At 40.6% G+C, this 20845-nt stretch overlaps 1 protein-coding gene across 4 annotated transcripts in view; it reads left to right on the top strand.

Moving 5' to 3' along the window:
* Positions 1 to 10133: 10133 nt before the first annotated feature.
* The window catches only part of LOC124776898 (gastrula zinc finger protein XlCGF49.1-like), a 76454-nt gene continuing 65742 nt past the window's right edge, over positions 10134 to 20845 (top strand). For 2 of the 4 annotated variants that reach the window (XM_047252087.1, XM_047252085.1), the window contains exon 1: positions 10327 to 10422. In XM_047252087.1, the coding sequence (XP_047108043.1) occupies positions 10366 to 10422 (57 nt within the window). In that variant the 5' untranslated portion in view covers positions 10327 to 10365. Of the gene's footprint in view, positions 10231 to 10326; positions 10423 to 20845 lie in introns of those variants that run through there. The other 2 variants (XM_047252089.1, XM_047252088.1) reach the window with 2 other exon arrangements.

Raw genomic sequence — 20845 nt, 5'->3', positions numbered from 1 at the left:
TTCTGCCAGTACCTCGTCTCCTACCTTCCAAACTTTACAGAAGCTCTCCTGCGAACCTTGCAGAACTAGCACTCCTGAAAGAAAGGATACTGCGGAGACATGGCTTAGCCACAGCCTGGGGGATGTTTCCAGAATGAGATTTTCACTCTGCAGCGGAGTGTGTGCTGATATGAAACTTCCTGGCAGATTAAAACTGTGTGCCCAACCGAGTTCGAGTCTCGGTCGGGCACACAGTTTTAATCTGCCAGGAAGTTTCATATCAGCGCACACTCCGCTGAAGAGTGAAAATCTCATTCTGGTGTCTGCTACTTTGTTTTATGTGCCCTAAACTTATTTCATTTCAAATTCAAATTGTTGCATTAACACTGTCCACCTCGTCAGTCGTGTATGCATCAACCTAAATTTCTTAAAAAATATAAGATCTCTGTGATCAGTGTAAATAACAGTTTTATCGCACCATAGGCAGTCTCTGAATGTTTTGAATTCTCAAATTATGGCCAGAGCTTCTTTTTCAGTCACACTGTAATTTCTTTCATACCTCCTTAATAATCTACTTGCAAAAGCAATTGTCCTATGATCTTCCTTTTCATCATCCTCAAAATTTTGAAATAATTCAACTCCAGTACCATAACCATTAGAATCAGTTCCCAGATTGAAAGGTCGACTAAGGTCCAGATCCTCTTTCAAGGCCACATTCATCCATCTAAACAAAAGGTACTTTCGGACTTAACTATTTCGTTAAACATGGGTTGTTGAACGCTTGTCCAGTCACAAAATTTCTACAAAAATTACACAAATCTAGGAAAGACTTCAACTGCTCCCGAGACTTGGAAATGGACACTATTTAGTGGCTTTTATCCTTTCAGGGTCAACCTCAGTACCAGCAGTAGACAAGCTTCTACCCAAGAATGTTATTTCTTTTCTTACAAACTCACACTTTAAACCTAATGGTCATTCCCCTTTCCTCAAAGCTTGAAACACCTCACCCAACAACCTACAATGCTCTTCCCAACAGTGGCAACCAATGGGTCACACTGTTATTTTAGAACTCAACTCCTGTCCTAATACTTGGACAAAGGCCCCAATGAACCGTGACAGACTAATATTTAAACCAAATTCAACCATAGTCTATTGGTAACATTTTCCATTTACCAACAAAGCAGTATATTTTCTATATTCCTTTGCAAGTGGGACTTGTCAGTATCCAGCTGTCAGATCAAGACTGTTTATATAATTCATATTTTAATAGTCCGGCAATATTCCATCCATATTCTCAGGGTGATCAGTCTCTCTACTCAGTATGGTATTCAACATCCTAGCATCTATGACCGCTCTCAAAACTGTGTGAAATCTTATGAGACTTAACTGCTAAGGTCATCAGTCCCTATATGAACTCTCTCACACTACCATCTTTCTTGCCAGTAGCTATTATTGGATTATTGTATTCACTTTTACTTCTCTCTATAACACCGCACTCTATCATCCTCTCAATTTCCTTATGTACTGCTTCTCTCAAAGTGAATGGTATAGGGAAAGGTATTCTTGCAAAGGGTTCATGTGGTTTCAGATCTAATTTGCGTTCAAAGTTCTTAACTTTACCTGGTTTATCTGAAAACACGTCTCTATTCACCCATAGAGCTTCTCTTAGCTCATAATTCTGTTGCTCACTTAACCCTTCTACCTAGTCCATTTGGACCTTCAACTCTTCTATTGTTACTCTTTCATCTTTATTACCACCACTGTCTAGGTTCAGTTCTAAATTCCCAATGTCCATTCCTAATGGCCTCACTCTTATCTTCAATTGTCCTACTAAATTATTATTATCTATCACCATACCCTCAAAATTCATCCTCATTTCTGACCCTCGATTATCAAAACTAATAAAGCCATCTCCACATTTAATTTCTGCTTTCCACTCTATGAACCAATTCATACCCAAGATAATATCCACACTCAGACCAGGCACCACGAAAAAGTTGTGTACCAAATCTATATCTCCTAGTTCCAATTTTAAAATAAATCTGATGCTTAATAACTTTACTCAGTTCAACTGTGGCACCTATTATTTTTAAGCCTAACACTGGTACATCCATTACCTCATTACCGTATTTTGTACAATTACAGAATTCTTCAACTACTGCACTAATTTCTCTCCCTGTATCCAACAGAGCTTTCTCTTCCCTACCATAGGCTTTTAATTACACAAAAGGTTGCCGAGCTTCAATGTCATCAACATCCTCTTCCTCATGCAATAAATTTCTTTCAATATTGCCATGTTCCCAATCTCTACTAAATAATTACACATTTTACACCCTCTCCTGATTCCTTCCAAATCGAACATGAACTCCTCTTCTTCTCGTTACAAGATGTCACTTCCTCTTCTTACTGATGATAAACACATTTACTCTCTCCTCTTCCTCTGTGCCTATACCATGGTTCATAGAATTTACAGAAGTCTCTGCCTCAATAATTTTAGAAATCAGCCCTTCTCCTTCTATATCATCTCCCTGCAAACTACCACATAAGAGATATGCATCTCCTTGTACTCCTTCTTCTTCCTCTTCACTACAACTACTCTTCTCCCTTTCTTCTCCCTCACTTTCAACATTTTCAATTTGTATTATGTTACCTTCCTTATCTCCATCTCCCTGTACCCCTTCACATTGTTTAATTCCTTCATACTTAAGAGAAAACATGTCAATGCATGAACCATCTGATTCTACATCATTTCTACCATTAGCTTAGGGCACTTTCTTCCAATCAATAAGTTCTGACTTTCACACCTCTTATCACCATGGTTAGCATTATCCATATTACTCAGAATGTAGATGAAGATGAAATAGAAGATATGATACTGTGTGAAGAATTTGACAGGGCACTGAAAGACGTAAGTCGAAACAAGGCCCCAGGAGTACACAACATTCCATTAGAACTACAGACAGCCTTGGGAGAGCCAGGCCTAACAAAACTCCACCATCTAGTGAGCAAGATGTATGAGACAGGCGAAATACCCTCAGACTTCAAGAAGAATATAATAATTCCAATCACAAAGAAAGCAGGTGTTGACAGATGTGAAAATTACCGAATTATCTGTTTAATAAGTCACGGCTGCAAAATACTAACACAAATCATTTACAGATGAATGGAAAAACTGGTAGAAGCCAACCTTGGGGAAGATCAGTTTGGATTCTGTAGAAATATCGGAACACGTGAGGCAATACTGACCCTACGACTTACCTTAAAGCTAGATTAAGGAAAGGCAAACCTACGTTTCTAGCATTTGTAGACTTAGAGAAAGCTTTTGACAATGTTGACTGGAATACTCTCTTTCAAACTCTGAAGGTGGCAGGGGTAAAATACAGGGAGCAAAAGGCTATTTACAATTTGTACAGAAACCAGATGGCAGTTATAAGAGTCGAGGGACATGAAAGGGAAGCAGTGGTTGGGAAGGGAGTGAGACAGGGTTGTAGCCTCTCCCCGATGTTATTCAATCTGTATTTTGAGTAAGCAGTAAAGGAAACAAAACAAAAATTCGGAGTAGGTATTAAAATCCATGGAAAAGAAATATAAACTTTGAGGTCCGCCAATGACATTGTAATTCTGTCAGAGACAGCAAAGGACCTGGAAGAGCAGCTGAACGGAATGGACAGTGTCTTGAAAGGAGGATATAATATGAACATCAACAGAAGCAAAACGAGGAGAATGGAATGTAGTCGAATTAAATTAGGTGATGATGCGGGAATTAGATTAGGAAATGAGATGCTTAAAGTAGTAAAGGAGTTTTGCTATTTGGGGAGCAAATTAACCGATGATGGTCGAAGTAGAGAGGATATAAAATATAGACAGGCAATGACAAGGAAAGCGTTTCTGAAGAAGAGAAATTTGTTAACATCGAGTATAGATTTAATTGTCAGGAAGTCGTTTCTGAAAGTATTTGTATGGAGTGTAGCCATGTATGGAAGTAAAACGTGGACGATAAATAGTTTGGACAAGAAGAGAATAGAAGCTTTCGAAATGTGGTGCTACAGAATAATGCTGAAGATTAGACAGGTAGATCACATAAATAATGAGGAGGTATTGAATAGAATTGGAGAGATGAGAAGTTTGTGGCACAACTTGACTAGGAGAAGGGATCGGTTAGTGGGGCATATTCTGAGGCATCAAGGGATCACCAGTTTAGTATTGGAGGGCAGCGTGGATGGAAAAAATCGTAGAGGGAGACCAAGAGAGGAATACACTAAACAGATTCAGAAGGATGTAGGTTGCGGTAGGTACTGGGAGATGAAGAAGCTTGCACATGATATAATAGCATGGAGAGCTGCATCAAACGAGTCTCAGGACTTAAGACCACAACAACAACAACAACAACATCACTAAACATCTTTCCTCTTCATGACAACTTTTAACATCAGTGGACCCAGACAATCGACCCACCCAAACATGGGCCCTTACTGTTGCGGGGTACTGTTTTGCACATGAGAACTTCCCCATCTACCACGACTTATGTTATTACCTCTAATATCTGATTGACCTCTTCCTCCTCTACCTCTCACATTTACTTGATTCATTCTGTTACTTTGCTCTTGGTTCTCCTGATACCTCTCAGAATCTCTGTGTTCATTAAAAGAACAATTAGTTTGCCATCTATCCACATCCCTCAATCTATTCAGAAAATGTTATGTATTGTTGTTATACCATATTAGTCCACACCTCTGATTGAGAGGCAACTTCCCCATTAGCACCTCTATAGTACCCCGGTCACTCCTAGTACTGCCCATATGTTTCAGTCTATTAATCCATCTTTCACAATATTCTCTCATACTCTCTCTGTTTCTCTTATCATATCACCTGGAGATTTACTATGACTGTGAATTTGTAATCTGAAAATGTTCAAAGAGAAACTGCATCAAGTAAATTAACATTGTATAAACCCCAAGAACCCATTTTACTTCTGGAAACTTCAAAAGCATACCTCTATATGAGAACTTGCTCAACCTGATTAAAATTCTGATCATAAAATCCTTTGATAGTGAAAACAGTAAGTAAAACACTCTGAACTTAATTTCACAAAAAAACACACGATCTACTGTAATTTTGCTTACCAGTAAAAGTTAAATGCAGAGAAATTTACATCTAAACGTGAATGAATGGAAGTATGACGTTAAGTGACATGTAAACAAAGATCACTTACTTTGACAGATGTTAGATTTAAAGTTCCCTCTAATACATCAACTTGAACCAATGGCGAATAAGCTATTTCTTAGTAACAAGGAAAACGAGCAATATTAAATTCACAGATTATGTAATGCAGTTCAATTCTAAACCGACGACAATACTGTCTGTTCACGAGTGCATTGTCACTGCCACAAGCATCGTTCTGCAAAAACCAACAGTGTTCCCGTAATACAACGACCGTTTAGAATGTCCATCATAAAGTCAAATTTCAAACCATGTCTGACACACAAAATTCCGGAATTAATATCCCATCAAATGCACACCATTACTACACACATTACTTACTTTCATACTGCCTAGCTCACACGCTATCTGTGACTGTCTGCCACACTGTTCGACCTGACATCTACTGATACCTCTCTTGCTCCACAGTTCTTACTACACTTCTGCCTATTGCGTTCCGTTTCACACGATATACTTAATAAAACTATTTGAAAGGCCATGAGAAACAATCTAAGTCTTAAACACAAGGATCTCGTATAGAAAACAGCAAAGTAAACATAGTCACACTTCATGTTCTACATTATATAACCACATGAAAAATATTCAACATCATCAGAAATATATCTATGAAGTACAAGGTAGTCATGGCATCACAACAGATATAATGTACATCAGTGGGCTGAAGCAAACTTTATAATTGATTTCTTGATTAATTTTGTTTCTTAAACTGGAGTGAAACAACATTTCAGAATGTCAACATACACTCCTGGAAATTGAAATAAGAACACCGTGAATTCATTGTCCCAGGAAGGGGAAACTTTATTGACACATTCCTGGGGTCAGATACATCACATGATCACACTGACAGAACCACAGGCACATAGACACAGGCAACAGAGCATGCACAATGTCGGCACTAGTACAGTGTATATCCACCTTTCGCAGCAATTCAGGCTGCTATTCTCCCATGGAGACGATCGTAGAGATGCTGGATGTAGTCCTGTGGAACGGCTTGCCATGCCATTTCCACCTGGCGCCTCAGTTGGACCAGTGTTCGTGCTGGACGTGCAGACCGCGTGAGACGACGCTTCATCCAGTACCAAACATGCTCAATGGGGGACAGATCTGGAGATCTTGCTGGCCAGGGTAGTTGACTTACACCTTCTAGAGCACGTTGGGTGGCACGGGATACATGCGGACGAACATTGTCCTGTTGGAACAGCAAGTTCCCTTGCCGGTCTAGGAATGGTAGAACGATGGGTTCGATGACGGTTTGGATGTACCGTGCACTATTCAGTGTCCCCTCGACGATCACCAGTGGTGTACGGCCAGTGTAGGAGATCGCTCCCCACACCATGATGCCGGGTGTTGGCCCTGTGTGCCTCGGTCGTATGCAGTCCTGATTGTGGCGCTCACCTGCACGGCGCCAAACACGCATACGACCATCATTGGCACCAAGGCAGAAGCGACTCTCATCGCTGAAGACGACACGTCTCCATTCGTCCCTCCATTCACGCCTGTCGCGACACCACTGGAGGCGGGCTGCACGATGTTGGGGCGTGAGCGGAAGACGGCCTAACGGTGTGCGGGACCGTAGCCCAGCTTCATGGTGACGGTTGCGAATGGTCCTCGCCGATACCCCAGGAGCAACAGTGTCCCTAATTTGCTGGGAAGTGGCGGTGCAGTCCCCTACGGCACTGCGTAGGATCCTACGGTCTTGGCGTGCATCCGTGCGTCGCTGCGGTCCGGTCCCAGGTCGACGGGCACGTGCACCTTCCGCCGACCACTGGCGACAACATCGATGTACTGTGGAGACCTCATGCCCCACGTGTTGAGCAATTCGGCGGTACGTCCACCCGGCCTCCCGCATGCCCAATATACGCCCTCGCTCAAAGTCCGTCAACTGCACATACGGTTCACGTCCACGCTGTCACGGCATGCTACCAGTGTTAAAGACTGCGATGGAGCTCCGTATGCCACGGCAAACTGGCTGACACTGACGGTGGCGGTGCACAAATGCTGCGCAGCTAGCGCCATTCGACGGCCAACACCGCGGTTCCTGGTGTGTCCGCTGTGCCGTGCGTATGATCATTGCTTGTACAGCCCTCTCGCAGTGTCCGGAGCAAGTATGGTGGGTCTGACACACCGGTGTCAATGTGTTCTTTTTTCCATTTCCAGGAGTGTATATATACGGTGAACATTAATAAAATCGACAAATTGCAGGGATGGATACCTGACTAGAAATGGAGGAAAAGAGGCCCTACAAACATGTGTCCAGCAATGCATCATTGCCACAGTGGATCATGCTCACGAATGAAGGTTCCTCTGACAAATTGCCATATGTTCCTTGTGTGTTGCAGGCATTCTGACTGATGCAGCATCCTGCAAGTAGCTGAATGATCCAATATTCATGTTGGGACCAAGTCAAGATGGTGTTTCTGTAGGGCAAGCTGATGGAAACAATCGAGAGGCAGCACAGATATACCAAAAAAAGTATCCTCACAGACAACAACCACATCACACAACATTTCAAGCCCCTTTTGGCTGTTTGTGTGATCGTGGGTACCTTGAGACAGATGAATTGAAATTTGGAAATTTGTGATAAGGACTATGGGACCAAACTGCTGAGGTCATCAGTCCCTAGGCTTACACACTAATTAATCTAACTTCAATTAATTTATGCTAAGGACAACACACACACCCATGCCTGAGGGAGGACTCGAACCATCGGCAGGGGGAGCTGTGCGAACCGTGACAAGATGTCTAAGACCACACAGCTCCCCCACGAGGCAGATGAATGTGCAAGGAGGCAGCAGACAGTGCGTACACTAGATTTGGAGGATTGGATTCTGCCTCTCAACCATTTTCATCTCCTTGGCTGTACACAATACCATCTTGACTTGTTCCTGGCATAAATACTGGATCATTCTGCTGCATATGGTATGCTGTGTCAATCACATAGCCTAAGATATGCAAGGAACACACTGCATTTGGTCAGATGAACTTTGAGTTGTCAGCACTATATACTGTGACAACAATGCATTTCTGGACACATATTCGTAAGACCTTTTTTCCTTTATTTTCAGTCAGTAATCCGTTCCTGCAGCTTGTCAGTTTTATTAATGTTCACCCTACATATCATCAAACAAAATTTGTAGGGGAATTCATAAAGCCTGTTTACCTGATCCATTTCTTTTTTACCTGCATAACAAATAAAATGAAAAACAAATGTATTTTTCTGCTTCAATAGAGGTAATTTGTTCGCTAAAAAAGTCATTTAATGAAAATTACTTCATCACCATATGTTCTTTTTTATAATGCTGTAGGTGTCAGCTCTGTTCAGTTATTTTAAAATTAAATCATTTTTCACTTTCAGATATCTAGCATTTCTTGAGAAGAAAACTCAATGTAAGAAATATCAAAGTTGTCAGGGAGCACTGGGAACGTTTCATGACAAAGCAGAATGATAAAAATAAAACTTAAGAAGATAAAAAATCACAAAACCCGCTGCTATAATGCAGGAGCGATTTGTGAGCAGTCTTCTTTGTGGACTGATTGCACTGGTCCAGTATTCTACCAGTTAACTGAAGTCTACCACCCAGTTGATCCACAGGTGAACCTATGTGATCATTCCACTTCATATCCCAAGAATTACCATCTACCATACACTTCACTGTAGTTTACACAGTACGGATGTTGATATCCATCGTAATCTCTAAATTATGCTGTCCTGGCTAAATTTTAAAAATAAAGGCAAAAGGAGAAAGAACTTGGAAAGAATGTAACAACCATGGAGGTAAAAATAAGAGGAGTTGTCATGACGTCACAAACTTGAAGCCGACCCAACTGAAGGTCCGCCATGTTAGCTACCACAAAACATTCGCTTCTGGTCGTTTGGTTCCATGTAGTCGTGAAGTGTTTTGATAAAAAGCACGGGTGTACTAATCATTCTGATTATAGTCTAAAGCGTAAACAAAACACTTTTCATTCGTAATTGGACTTATTTAAGCGCTATTTTCTTATATATACTTGAAATTCTGATGCACTATGAAGTTTTACTGTATGGTTTTATTTCTGTGATTTGACTTTAGATTTCCTATCAATCCAATGCGAAGAGCTCTCTGGGTGAACACCTGTTACAGTGATTGAATTATAAGTACTTAAAGCTTTACATATTTGTTAAAGCAAAGTTCCCTATCTAAGTCCAGGCTATTTAGATTATTACATTAATCACTGGGCTGTCGTGTTAGCCTGTAAATTGCTGTTATGTGCAACTCTGAATATCAATTGGTAGGTACAATTTGAAAACAAAGCAGATGTGTAAACTACAATGGACCTGACAAGCTTAAATTCTGTTCTTTTCCTTTGTAATTTCACGAATCTTTCACTTTGTTAACATGACAGCTGGCTTGTTTATATCATCCCTGCATATATCTACGGGACACCAAAGGAAATAAGGTAAGTTTCTTCCACACTTGAACATTTAAAATTTGCATTTGACTTGAAAAAGCAACGAATACAAATAGGTGCCTCTAAACTATCAATCACTGATTTTGGAGTTCTGGCTTTATCAATTATAGACACAAACACAATGAAAGTGAATAGAAATGGATTGCAAAAGCACTCTTTTCATAGCGCATACTTCTCTTCTAGGTTATTCGAAGTGTACAAACAAAAAGGAATTAAAGTACTGAGGCCAGAAGCTTCATATTTTCGTGTCGTATTACTGTATCGAATACACATTTAAGAGACCAGAAAAACGTTTGAAGTTGCGTTCCTTAGACTGTGTTGTTCACTAGAACAGTGTAACATTTACTATATAAAACAGATATCGTGTGCAGACGACAGAAATAACGAACAAGAAGCAATTGTAAACACGCGTCTGCTAATGTTTTGGGGGATCGAAGATGGCGGGAGACCCCGCCCACAGGCTTCCAAAAAACGTACAGCGTATGTCTTTAGCGTGATCTCCCCTTATCATGGAGGTAAGAATTCTTATCTCTATGCCCCTTATTCTACCTCCATGGTAACAACTTCATCTGTGGATAAAAGGTAAGTACTTGTATAATCTTCTGTCTTCGAAGTAGAGATAACTGCTTTGAATTTAATGTGCCATCTTTGCACGAACCACGTGTTTTTATTTGTAAACTAAACAGAGTATGGGAAGGGTGTGTTGGAGATACAAACATGGGGAGAAAACGTCGACGTGATCCATTTGACCAGGAAATATGCGTTGTTCCGGAGGTAAATGGCAAGCTGAAGTATAGTGAATTTAATATGAATGCTGTTCTCCAAGATTTCTCGGTTTTAATTCTTTCAAACCAACTACACGCGTACGTCGTCTACGCCCGTAACAGACCGCAAAGAGTTTCCACACAGCTGTAAACTAAAACCTACATGATGAAACTGTGTAGTACACAGTGTGTACCGAAATATAAAATGTTGTTTCATGTAATCGCTAAGTTACGTTTTGCCACTTTCTTCGTATGTGACCATATGTCACTGTGCTTTCAAGTATATTGTGCATGTTTCACTCTCTGTATTTTTAAATAGAGGGTAAATTTTAAACGTTCTGTGGTGTAAAATACAGATACACAAATTAAAGATGGAGCGCATAGGGTGCAATAACAAAGTGATTTGTCGATGATAACAGCTGTAACCAAGAACAAATTATAGGCAGAGATCGTCGAACTTTCAGAAGGCTGTAGTTGTGTCAACGTACTCAAATGACTGGATCTAGCACATCCTGAGTGTGGGTGGATCTCTCATGGCTGAGGAAAGGAAATAGAAAGAGAAGCAAGCAAATTTAGTGACTCAATCTGAGTGTTGTAATCTAAATTTTAATATATTTGGGTTCAAAGAACTGTAAAACAGTGGTGTATGTTAGCCAAGAGTGTCAGCGACCAAAAAGCAATAAATTGGTCATATTCATTGAATTATAGGCCTGCAGCTTAGCAACCTCAGTCACACCAAATATTAATTTTGAATGAGTATTTATAATTGTTGCGAAAGAGCCTAACTTTTTTTGGAGAACTGGATATTAGCAGAGTGAGGAAATATAGTGTTGTGTTGTTTTGTGAATTACAAATATGGCTTGGTGTGGGACGTGCAGGGGCATCTTGAGTTGTCTACTGCCGTTTTCGCGTAACTGTAGGCCTACTCTTTAAAATGGCTATAATTGTTAGCAGGTGTATGAATCACAATTTATTTCCTTACCATCAAAATCTAAGTAATATATTGAAATAGCAGAAAATCTTGGATGGAAAACAAACAATATATGTGAGAAGCCTGATTTACAAATTTAGGAAAGTGCTGGGCAATAGATTTAATATTATCTATCACAAATGAGATGCAGGCCTAATAGCTTTAATGTTTTTACTGTAATAATTAGTAGCATTCAGCCATAATTTATGTCCTACACGCAATTCAATAGCGTATTTTGAGAGAGAATGCTCTCGTCATCTGGTTGTAAAACTTAGCTCATGAGGGTAAGACACTGAAAAATCTACCAACATAATAGTGTTGTCAACAAAAATAAAATGGAATAAAACACTGAGCCATGTCTTCCTGCAATGCTCTTGGCAGGATAGTTTCTCAGTCAAAGTTACGCTCTCTGTTGCATTCTGGTTGGCTAGTGCCCTCTATTTAGGACGCCTGCAGCGCGCAAGGTGAGACCCGGGGCAGTGGCAGAGGGAAGACAGCACACGGAGCATCGCGAGTAGTCAGTCGGCTCTTGATGTACTGCGATGATGCACGGTGTTGACATTCTGGCACCTTGGTCTGGCAGCAAGTGGAACTTGAGCTAGTTGTGGTTATAAATTTATCAAGTGAAATTTAACATCATTGGAGATTGTTTAATGAACAATTGCTGTAATATTAACTGGGATTATCACACTGTAATGTTTAACACCTCTTTCTGCATTTGGAGTTACCCAGTGCTTGGCTGTTGGTTTTAGTATTTTGGTGAACTGTGTATTAATACTGGGTTTGTGTGTTCTAGGAGCCATTATTGGTGTACGCAGGTCCTCCTCCCTGTTGCTGTCACTTGCGCTCTTGAGCACGGAATTCAGACGCATGGTTGATGTGAACGACAAACATCAAGAATGCTCTGATTCTTGTGTAGATCTTTCAGGCTATCATAACATCATATTTCCGAATGTTTTCCATAATAGTTAATTCATGTATTTATGAGATCTTGCTATTTGGGTATTTTTGAAATGTAATAGCTTTTACAAATCGTTATTTTACATATTCACAAGGCCTGATAATTGACTTAATTTCACAACTACTGAACTCCGGTCTGCAGTTATGTTAAAGTTATATTCATGTAAAGTAATTTTTTATTAGTTTAAAGTTGAGGTCATAAGGCTGTTTTTCTTTTAAAATTTGCAACTTATAAAGCTTAGCCAAGATTTTTGCTGAGGCCTAGAACCAACAAACATTCTGGGATATCCAGAAAACGCTCTTGATGTTGATGCTTGTGAGAAGAAAGACATTATTGATAAATATGTTTATCAGATACAAAGAAAGGATGAAACACTATCCCATTACATTAAACAGGTCCCTTGTGCTATCTTAGCCTTGTGTATTGAAATTTCAGAGACTGAAGCAGTCACGAATATTTTGGAAGGTATGCAGTCCGCCCATAAGAGTAGAATTCTCTTTTGCAATACACCACCTTCCTTTGCTGAATTGGACAAACTTTTAACTAAAATTGAAAATGTTCATTATGGTGATGGCAAACACACAGAATTGGAAGCAGGCTGTAGTGGGGATAGAGTAATGACATTCAGCATTATTGGGAGGGTTTGATAGCTAAAGGAATATGCTACCATTGTGGAGAAATGGCATTTTGTTAGAGATTGCCCGATCTGGAAGAGTGGGGGGAGAAGACGCCAGAAAAAAAAAAAAAGGTCCCGTTAATTTTCTGCAGGAAACTGCAGCAGTGTGTCAAGCTGACAAGGGTTGTTGTGAACTAACATGTTCGCATCATTACAGCACGAGTGCAACTATCGGCTCAATCATAATGCTGTTCTATTGGTTGCCTACATTTTCCTCATCTTTGCAGTCATAATTAATGAAAAGAAACGTGGCAGTATTCAGAATGCACAAGGTAATGAAAACGGACTGAGATTTCTTAATGCTTTATCATAAATTTGCAGTGCGTCTTTGCTGAAGTAGCTGTAAGCTGACGACTGTATGGTTAGAAAATGTGGAAAGTATAGGCAGCCAATAGAACAGCATTGTGGTTGAGCCAATAGCTGTGCTTATGTTGTAATGCTGTGGACATGTTAGTTCACAAGCATCTCCACAGCTCTGCGTGGGTGTCAACTTGACACTCTTGGAGTTCAGAGCAGATCAGCAGGATGTGGCCTGGTGAAGTATGTGGTGTGAGATGGGATAACTACTGACAGAAGTTGTTGATGTAAGATGAGGACACACAGTCCAATTTGTTTTTATTCCATTTTATTCTATGAACATTGCAATAATATTGATAGACTTTTCAGCATTTTAACCTCATTAGCTGTTTTTTATAAGCTAATGATGAGATTATTGTCTTTTGAAAAATGCTGTTGAGTCGTTTGTAGAAAAAAAAATTGTGACTGCATGCTACTAATTATTATGGTACTAGGCAATAGACAAATAATAAAGTTTATGGAGCACCGTTCCAACTCTCGAATCAGCATTCTTTAACACTTTTTCTCCATGAGGTAAAGCAAAAAAAGGCCAAACATAGAAAGACTCAAAGAGGTAGGAAAGGTATCAGATTTATGGAAAAATGGGAAAGAGGTAGTGTTGATGAAAGTGCTAATGACAAATGGAAAAAATGGGGGAAGGACTCACGGACTCTGCCAAAGAAGTACAAGGAATTAGAGTATCTCAAAGTAGCAGGAAAGAATGGATAACAGAAAACATGTTGAGAAAGTGGAAAAATGTAGAAACCGAAGAAGGCAAACAGAGGTACACGAAACTGACTAATGAATTAAGAAGAGAAACTGAAGAACCAAGGGGAAAATGGATAAAATAGAAATGTGACAAAATAGAGAAAATGGAGAAAGAGTGAAAGTATGAAATGATGTATAGACTGGCTAATGAGATAGTTTTTGAATGTAAAAGAAAGGAATAACATGGAAATAGACAGAGCTGATGGTACTCTAGCAGAAGACCCACAGGAGGTTTAGAACAGATGGCAAGAATATATTGAATGTCTATATAAGTGGGATGAAATATAAAGCGAAATTAAGGTTGAAGAGGAGCAATATGTGCCGGAAGGTGGAAAGGGATTCACCATCTTGGAAGCAGAAGTAGAAAAGGCCCTAAAGAAGATGGTGAAGAATAGGAAGCCATGTGGAATTGATGATTTGCCAGTAGAACTGTTGAAGAGTCTGGGAAACAAGGCAAGAAAGAGTCCACCTCTGTAATGAGATATACGACAAAGGGGAATAGCCTGAGGACTTCCTTGCAACAGTTTTGATACCAATAGAGAAAAAGAGAAACACCAAAAAATGTGAAGAGCATAGGACCGTCAGTCTAGTTTCTCATGCAGCTAAAGTGTTGCTGAGAGTGTTGAATAAAGGGCTATATGGCAAACTGTACTGTTGACAATGGGATGGACAATTCTCGTGACACTGCATGAGCACTAGCATTATGCAGGGCAGTTGCTGCATGGTCAGTGACAGCAACAACCAACTCGTCAATAACTGCCACCAGGACAGGACAGGACGCCTTCCTCTCCAGGTGCTGTACCAAGCTCGCCCATCTTTTCAAATTTCGTTATCATCATTTTTAAACCATTTGATGACATTGGGCCTCTACTCAGACCTTTCAGTCAGCGATACTCTCTCAATGCAACACTGTAATTGCTGCTGTTCACATAAAACAGTGTTGAGAACAACGTACAGCCTCTCTTCTCGGTAGAAATACTGTTCACTCACTTTACAGCCTGTCAGATGACAGTGTGGATGTCATACCATCAAACAAATGATGTATTATGCCAGATGTGCACTTGGTTGCCAAAATTGGAACAAATTTTTTTTCCAGTACAAATCGGTTCTGTGTTAATGCACTTAGCATATTTACTAAGTTTTGCTGCCATGTAATAATTACAGTCCCCACTGGACCTCCATGAGTAGCTGCACTTTAATTGGAACTACCTGGTATTTCTGGACTACGGACATGTGTAATCATAAAATAATTTCTCTTTGATGAAGAGGGCATTACCACCGATTTACTGGGTTTCGAGCAGCACTACTGTGACGTCAGTGAACTAATGCTCAGTGTCTTTTATTTTATCTGTCGGAAGAACATGACTTTGTTTTAGTGCCTCACTTTTCTTCTATGTTTTTAAAGGCCTCTTGTGCCTCATGTGACATGTTTCAACACAGTTCATCGTTAGCCATATCTCCTGATTCATAAACGCTTTTAGGGTTTTTCCCACGCGTTACAGTCTTCAGTGATATGCAACCATGTTACCCATATGTTTTTCCATTATCTGTCCATCTCTGATAAGGCCATTTTCTTGATCTTTCCTTTTCTCTTGGAATCTAGCAATCTACTTCCTTATTCAGTTTTCCATCAATTTGCCTGGCAGTGTGTACCAGTCACATCTGTTCCATTTTCATTGAAGTCAACATTGTCTTCCTCTACAGTTTGTTTGCTGATCTATTTGCTTTTCTGGAAATAATGTTGTAATTTTCATTTTTGTTTCTGTGTTTTGATCTTAAGCTATTTATATTGAAAAGTCATCGTCTCCAGCTACTTCTCCACCCTTCATAGGATCCTTTTATACTTCTCGTTTTTCATTATGTACAGAATCTCATTATTTTCATTTTTAATAGGTTTTTTCCAATGCATGCTTTGAATTGTACAAAGCTTTACAGAATCCTGCAGTATTTCAAGCATGCAAAACTACAATGAAATTACAAGGAGATTTCTAAAAGTAAGTTACATATTATAATGGCAGGCCAAGTAACTTTTATTGAATGCTGCACTGCTATTCAAAGTGACATAGATAGAAGTCACACAAGATAAAATGGCAACTTTTGCAGAATTGCATTTTCATCTTGCCCGATGGGTGACTCCATCCCTTTGTCCTGAAGGGGTGTCACGTTGGTCACATGTTGCTTGCATAGCTGTGCACTTTGTCTTTCAGTTGTGAGTTACCTGACAACCCTATAGTCAATGCTCTCTCAGTAACTCTTCTACAAAGCATGGCATCACAGGCTCCAAGCACCATAGGTCCTTCATCGTCAGGTGTGGATGATTGTGTGCAATTTAAGAAGATTTATATTTGAAGACTTAGACAAGGGAGTAAAAACCCCATTAAAATGTCTGCTGGGGAGGGTGGCAGCAGCCACTGGTATTTCCAGTCACTCAATGAAGAGAGAGTGGAAAAAAATAGTGACAGAAGCTTCCAAAGCCTTCTCTGCTGTATGAAAGATGCAGAAGGAGGCGAAGAAAACTTCATATTTAGATAATTTTTACGAAAATGTTGTCAGGAGATTGATATGTAACTTTTCTGCATGACACGGATGTCTGACATTAAAATCACTACTTTTGTTAATCAGAGAACATACTTCATTTAAAGGAGACATTAACTTTTACTTGACAAGTTATGCTTCACATATGTCAGTTTTCAGTTGTTTTGTTCCTATCTTGAATGAGATTTTCACTCTGCAGCGGAGTGTGCGCTGATATGAAACTTCCTGGCAGATTAAAACTGTGTGCCCGACCGAGACTCGAACTCGGGACCTTTGCCTTTCGCGGGAAGTGCTCTACCATCTGAGCTACCGAAGCACGACTCACGCCCGGTACTCACAGCTTTACTTCTGCTAGTACCTCGTCTCCTACCTTCCAAACTTTACAGAAGCTCTCCTGCGAACCTTGCAGAACTAGCACTCCTGAAAGAAAGGATACTGCGGAGACATGGCTTAGCCACAGCCTGGGGGATGTTTCCAGAATGAGATTTTCACTCTGCAGCGGAGTGTGCGCTGATATGAAACTTCCTGGCAGATTAAAACTGTGTGCCCGACCGAGACTCGAACTCGGGACCTTTGCCTTTCGCGGGCAAGTGCTCTACCATCTGAACTACCGAAGCACGACTCACGCCCGGTACTCACAGCTTTACTTCTGCCAGTACCTCGTCTCCTACCTTCCAAACTTTACAGAAGCTCTCCTGCGAACCTTCCTATCTTGTTTATATGTTCAAATGTTCATCTAATTGACATTGTATAGCATTTACGAGGTGGAGGCCATGAGGTAACAGGAAGCGAATAGTTGAATGTTTTGATATATGGCATGAATGCTGTAAATTTTTAAAGCTAATTGAGTCATTACCATTGCTGTACAGTGCATAAAATACTATTGCAGCTCAACTGGATTACTTTCTTTTTTTGTATCATGTGGCTGGAACAGAAATTAGTGCCCAATGTGCCTAGCAATTCCATTATTGTGCCCTATAGTAGGGCACAATATGATAGAAGGAAAACCACCAACAATGAACAGCGGGAAAGGAAAGATGACAAATTTCAGGAAAGCAGAGATGACAAATTTGTTAAATTCTGGTAATGTTAAGTTTGATAATGTGACATGCCCTAATAAAAATCAAAAAGTTCTCACGTATCACCGAGAATCAAACACAATAGAAACGATAAGGGCAAATGTAAAGTGTGTTACTCTTAAGCTCAAGAAAGTATGTAAGCTAGGCAAGGAAAAATTTTAGCTCTGTCACTGAGCTAGAATTGGAGGCAGTTGATAGACATGGAAGGTGTTGAAAAGAAATATACTGAGCATGAAAAATTACTGGACAAAATAGAACGGGTTATCTGTTTTCACATTAGTTATTCAGATGACACTGGTGACAACAATTTTGACTCATGCATTCTGACAGTAGCAGGTAAATGGAAGGTCTGTGATCAATATTCTACATTTTCTTTATTTTACATTGTCAGCGTCACTTATGAGAAGTTATCCAGTGTATTTTTCTCTTTTTTGTGTTATGAGAGTTCTTTCCTGTCACACGTGTTTGGACTTCTATTTTCCTTTGATTGATCCTTCATTTAGGTATTGATTTTTTATTTTCAATATAGTATTGGGTTCAGACTTTTGTATTTGTTGAATTATTGGTCTTAAGACATAAACTGTTAATGCAATCATTTGCAGACTCTGTAGCTGTAGCTTGGATGTTCTGTGAGATAGATGTTTGTAAAATAGCTCCAATTGCAGTACTATGCCTCCACTACTGTTGTCCCAGTCCTACCGTGCTGTCTATGCAGCTAGGGGCCAAGTACGTTTTTATACTTTTGCGTGACACTATTTTGCAGCATAGTCACTGTTGTGGACTGGCAAGACAGCCAATTCACTATGACAGGTAGCCGAAAGGCACGCGTTCAAGCTCACGCAGGATAGCGTGAGGTCTGGAACAGGACAAGGTCTTTATAGTAGCAAAAAAAGTACCTAGCTTCTGGAATACTTAACTTTAATCCATAATTGGTGAACATCGGTCTGACGGTACATGCATCACGAGATAAATAGCAATTGATAATGGTGCCTTGCTAGGTCATAGCAAATGACGTAGCTGAAGGCTATGCTAACTATCGTCTCGGCAAATGAGAGCGTAATTTGTCAGTGAACCATCGCTAGCAAAGTCGGCTGTACAACTGGGGCGAGTGCTAGGAAGTCTCTCTAGACCTGCCGTGTGGCGGCGCTCGGTCTGCAATCACTGATAGTGGCGACACGCGGGTCCGCCGTATACTAAAGGACCGCGGCCGATTTAAAGGCTACCGCCTAGCAAGTGTGGTGTCTGGCGGTGACACCACAGTCACAAAGTCACTGTTCTACAAATTGTTGAATTCCTCAATGATAGAAATCAATTCCTTGGTCAGGGGGCCATTCAGAAAACATTGTGTGAACATCCTCATAGTTGGAAAATATCTCTTCCCATGCGTTATTTTGCTTGCCAAAAAGATGATAAATGAAAGGTGTAAGATATGGACTGTATGGCGAATCAGCATTGCCCACAGTGGTGTGGCTGTGGTCAAATGTTTGGCACCATTTCAATATAGCTGGACATGACAGTTCGTTTAGTCCACAAACCACCAGAATTTCACTGTGAAGCTGTGTGTAGTTTAGATAATTTTTCCACAACAATTGTGCTATCCCACATTGTTCAGCTTTTGAGTACTTTTCCAGTTGCCCTCCCATTTCAGTCCCACACCGCGATGCACTTGTTATCTGTACCACAGTGGAGCTGTCTCTGTAGGAAGCCTATAACATTTACTTTCTTTTGACAATGTGCCACTTTTTGTCTACATCTACACTCTGCAAACCACTGTGAGGTGCATGGCAGAGGGTATGTCCCATTGTACCAGTTATTAGGGTTTCTTACTGTTCCATTCGGGTATGGAGTGTGGGAAGATATATATATATATATATATATATATATATATATATATCTGTGTGTGTGTGTGTGTGTGTGTGTGTGTGTGTGTGTGTGTGTGGTAATTAGTATAATCTTATCCTCATGACCCCTATGTCAGCGATATGTAGGATGGTTGTAGTATATTCCTAGAGTAATTATTTAGAATCGGTTCTTGAAACTTTGTTAATAGGCTTTCTCAGAATGACTTAGTCTGTCTTCAGGAGTCTTCCAGTTCAGTTCCTTCAGTTTCTGTGTGACATCTCTCTCGCATTAAACAAAAATCAAACAATGGAAAATCCAGGATGGAATGTAACAATACCAGAGAAGGAAAGTTGCTACTCACCATATAGCAGAGATGCTGAGTCGCGATAGGCACAACAAAAAGATTCACACAATGATAGCTTTCGCTAATTCTCACACACACACACACACACACACACACACACTGAAACACAGCTTGCACACACATCTGCAGTCTCAGAGAGCTGAAACCACACTGTGAGCAGCAGCAGTGCATGATGGGAGTGGCGACTGGGTGGGGATAAGGAGGAGGCTGGGGTGAGGAGGGGGAGGGATAGTACGGTGGGAGTGGCAGACAGTGAAGTATTGCAGTTTAGACGGAAGGCAGGAGATAAGGTCCAGAGGGGAGAGGGAGTAAGTAGTGGAAAGGAGAGAAATTAAAAGACTGGGTGTGGCAGTGAAATGACGCCTGTGTAGTGCTGGAATGGGAACAGGGAGGGGGCTGGATGGGTGAGGACAGTGACTAACGAAGGCTGAGGCCAGGAGGGTTACGGGAATGTAGGATGTATTGCAGGGAAAGTTCCCACTTGTGCAATTCAGAAAAGCTGGTGTTGGTGGGAAGAATCCATATGGCACAGGCTGTGAAGCAGTCATTGAGATCAGTGATATCATGTTTGGTAGCGTGTTCAGCAACAGGGTGGTCCACTTGTTTTTTGGCCACAGTTTGTTGGTGGCCGTTCATTCAGACAGACAGCTTGTTGGTTGTCATGCCTACTTAGAATGCGGCACAGTGGTTGCAGCTTAGCTTGTAAATCACATGACTGGTTTCACAGGTAGCCCTGCCTTTGATGGGATAGATGATCTTAGTGACTCGACTGGAGTAGGTGGTGGTAGGAGGATGTATGGGACAGGTCTTGCATCTAGGTCTATTACAGGGGTATGAGCCATGAGGTAAGGGATTGGGAGCAGGGGTTGTGTAAGGATGGATGAGTATATTGTGTAGGTTCA

The sequence above is a fragment of the Schistocerca piceifrons genome, chromosome 2 (assembly GCF_021461385.2).
Source record: "Schistocerca piceifrons isolate TAMUIC-IGC-003096 chromosome 2, iqSchPice1.1, whole genome shotgun sequence".
In the NCBI taxonomy this organism is placed as follows: domain Eukaryota; kingdom Metazoa; phylum Arthropoda; class Insecta; order Orthoptera; family Acrididae; genus Schistocerca; species Schistocerca piceifrons.
The sequence above is the reverse complement of the archived record's forward strand: the minus strand, read 5'-3'. Positions and strand labels throughout refer to the sequence as shown.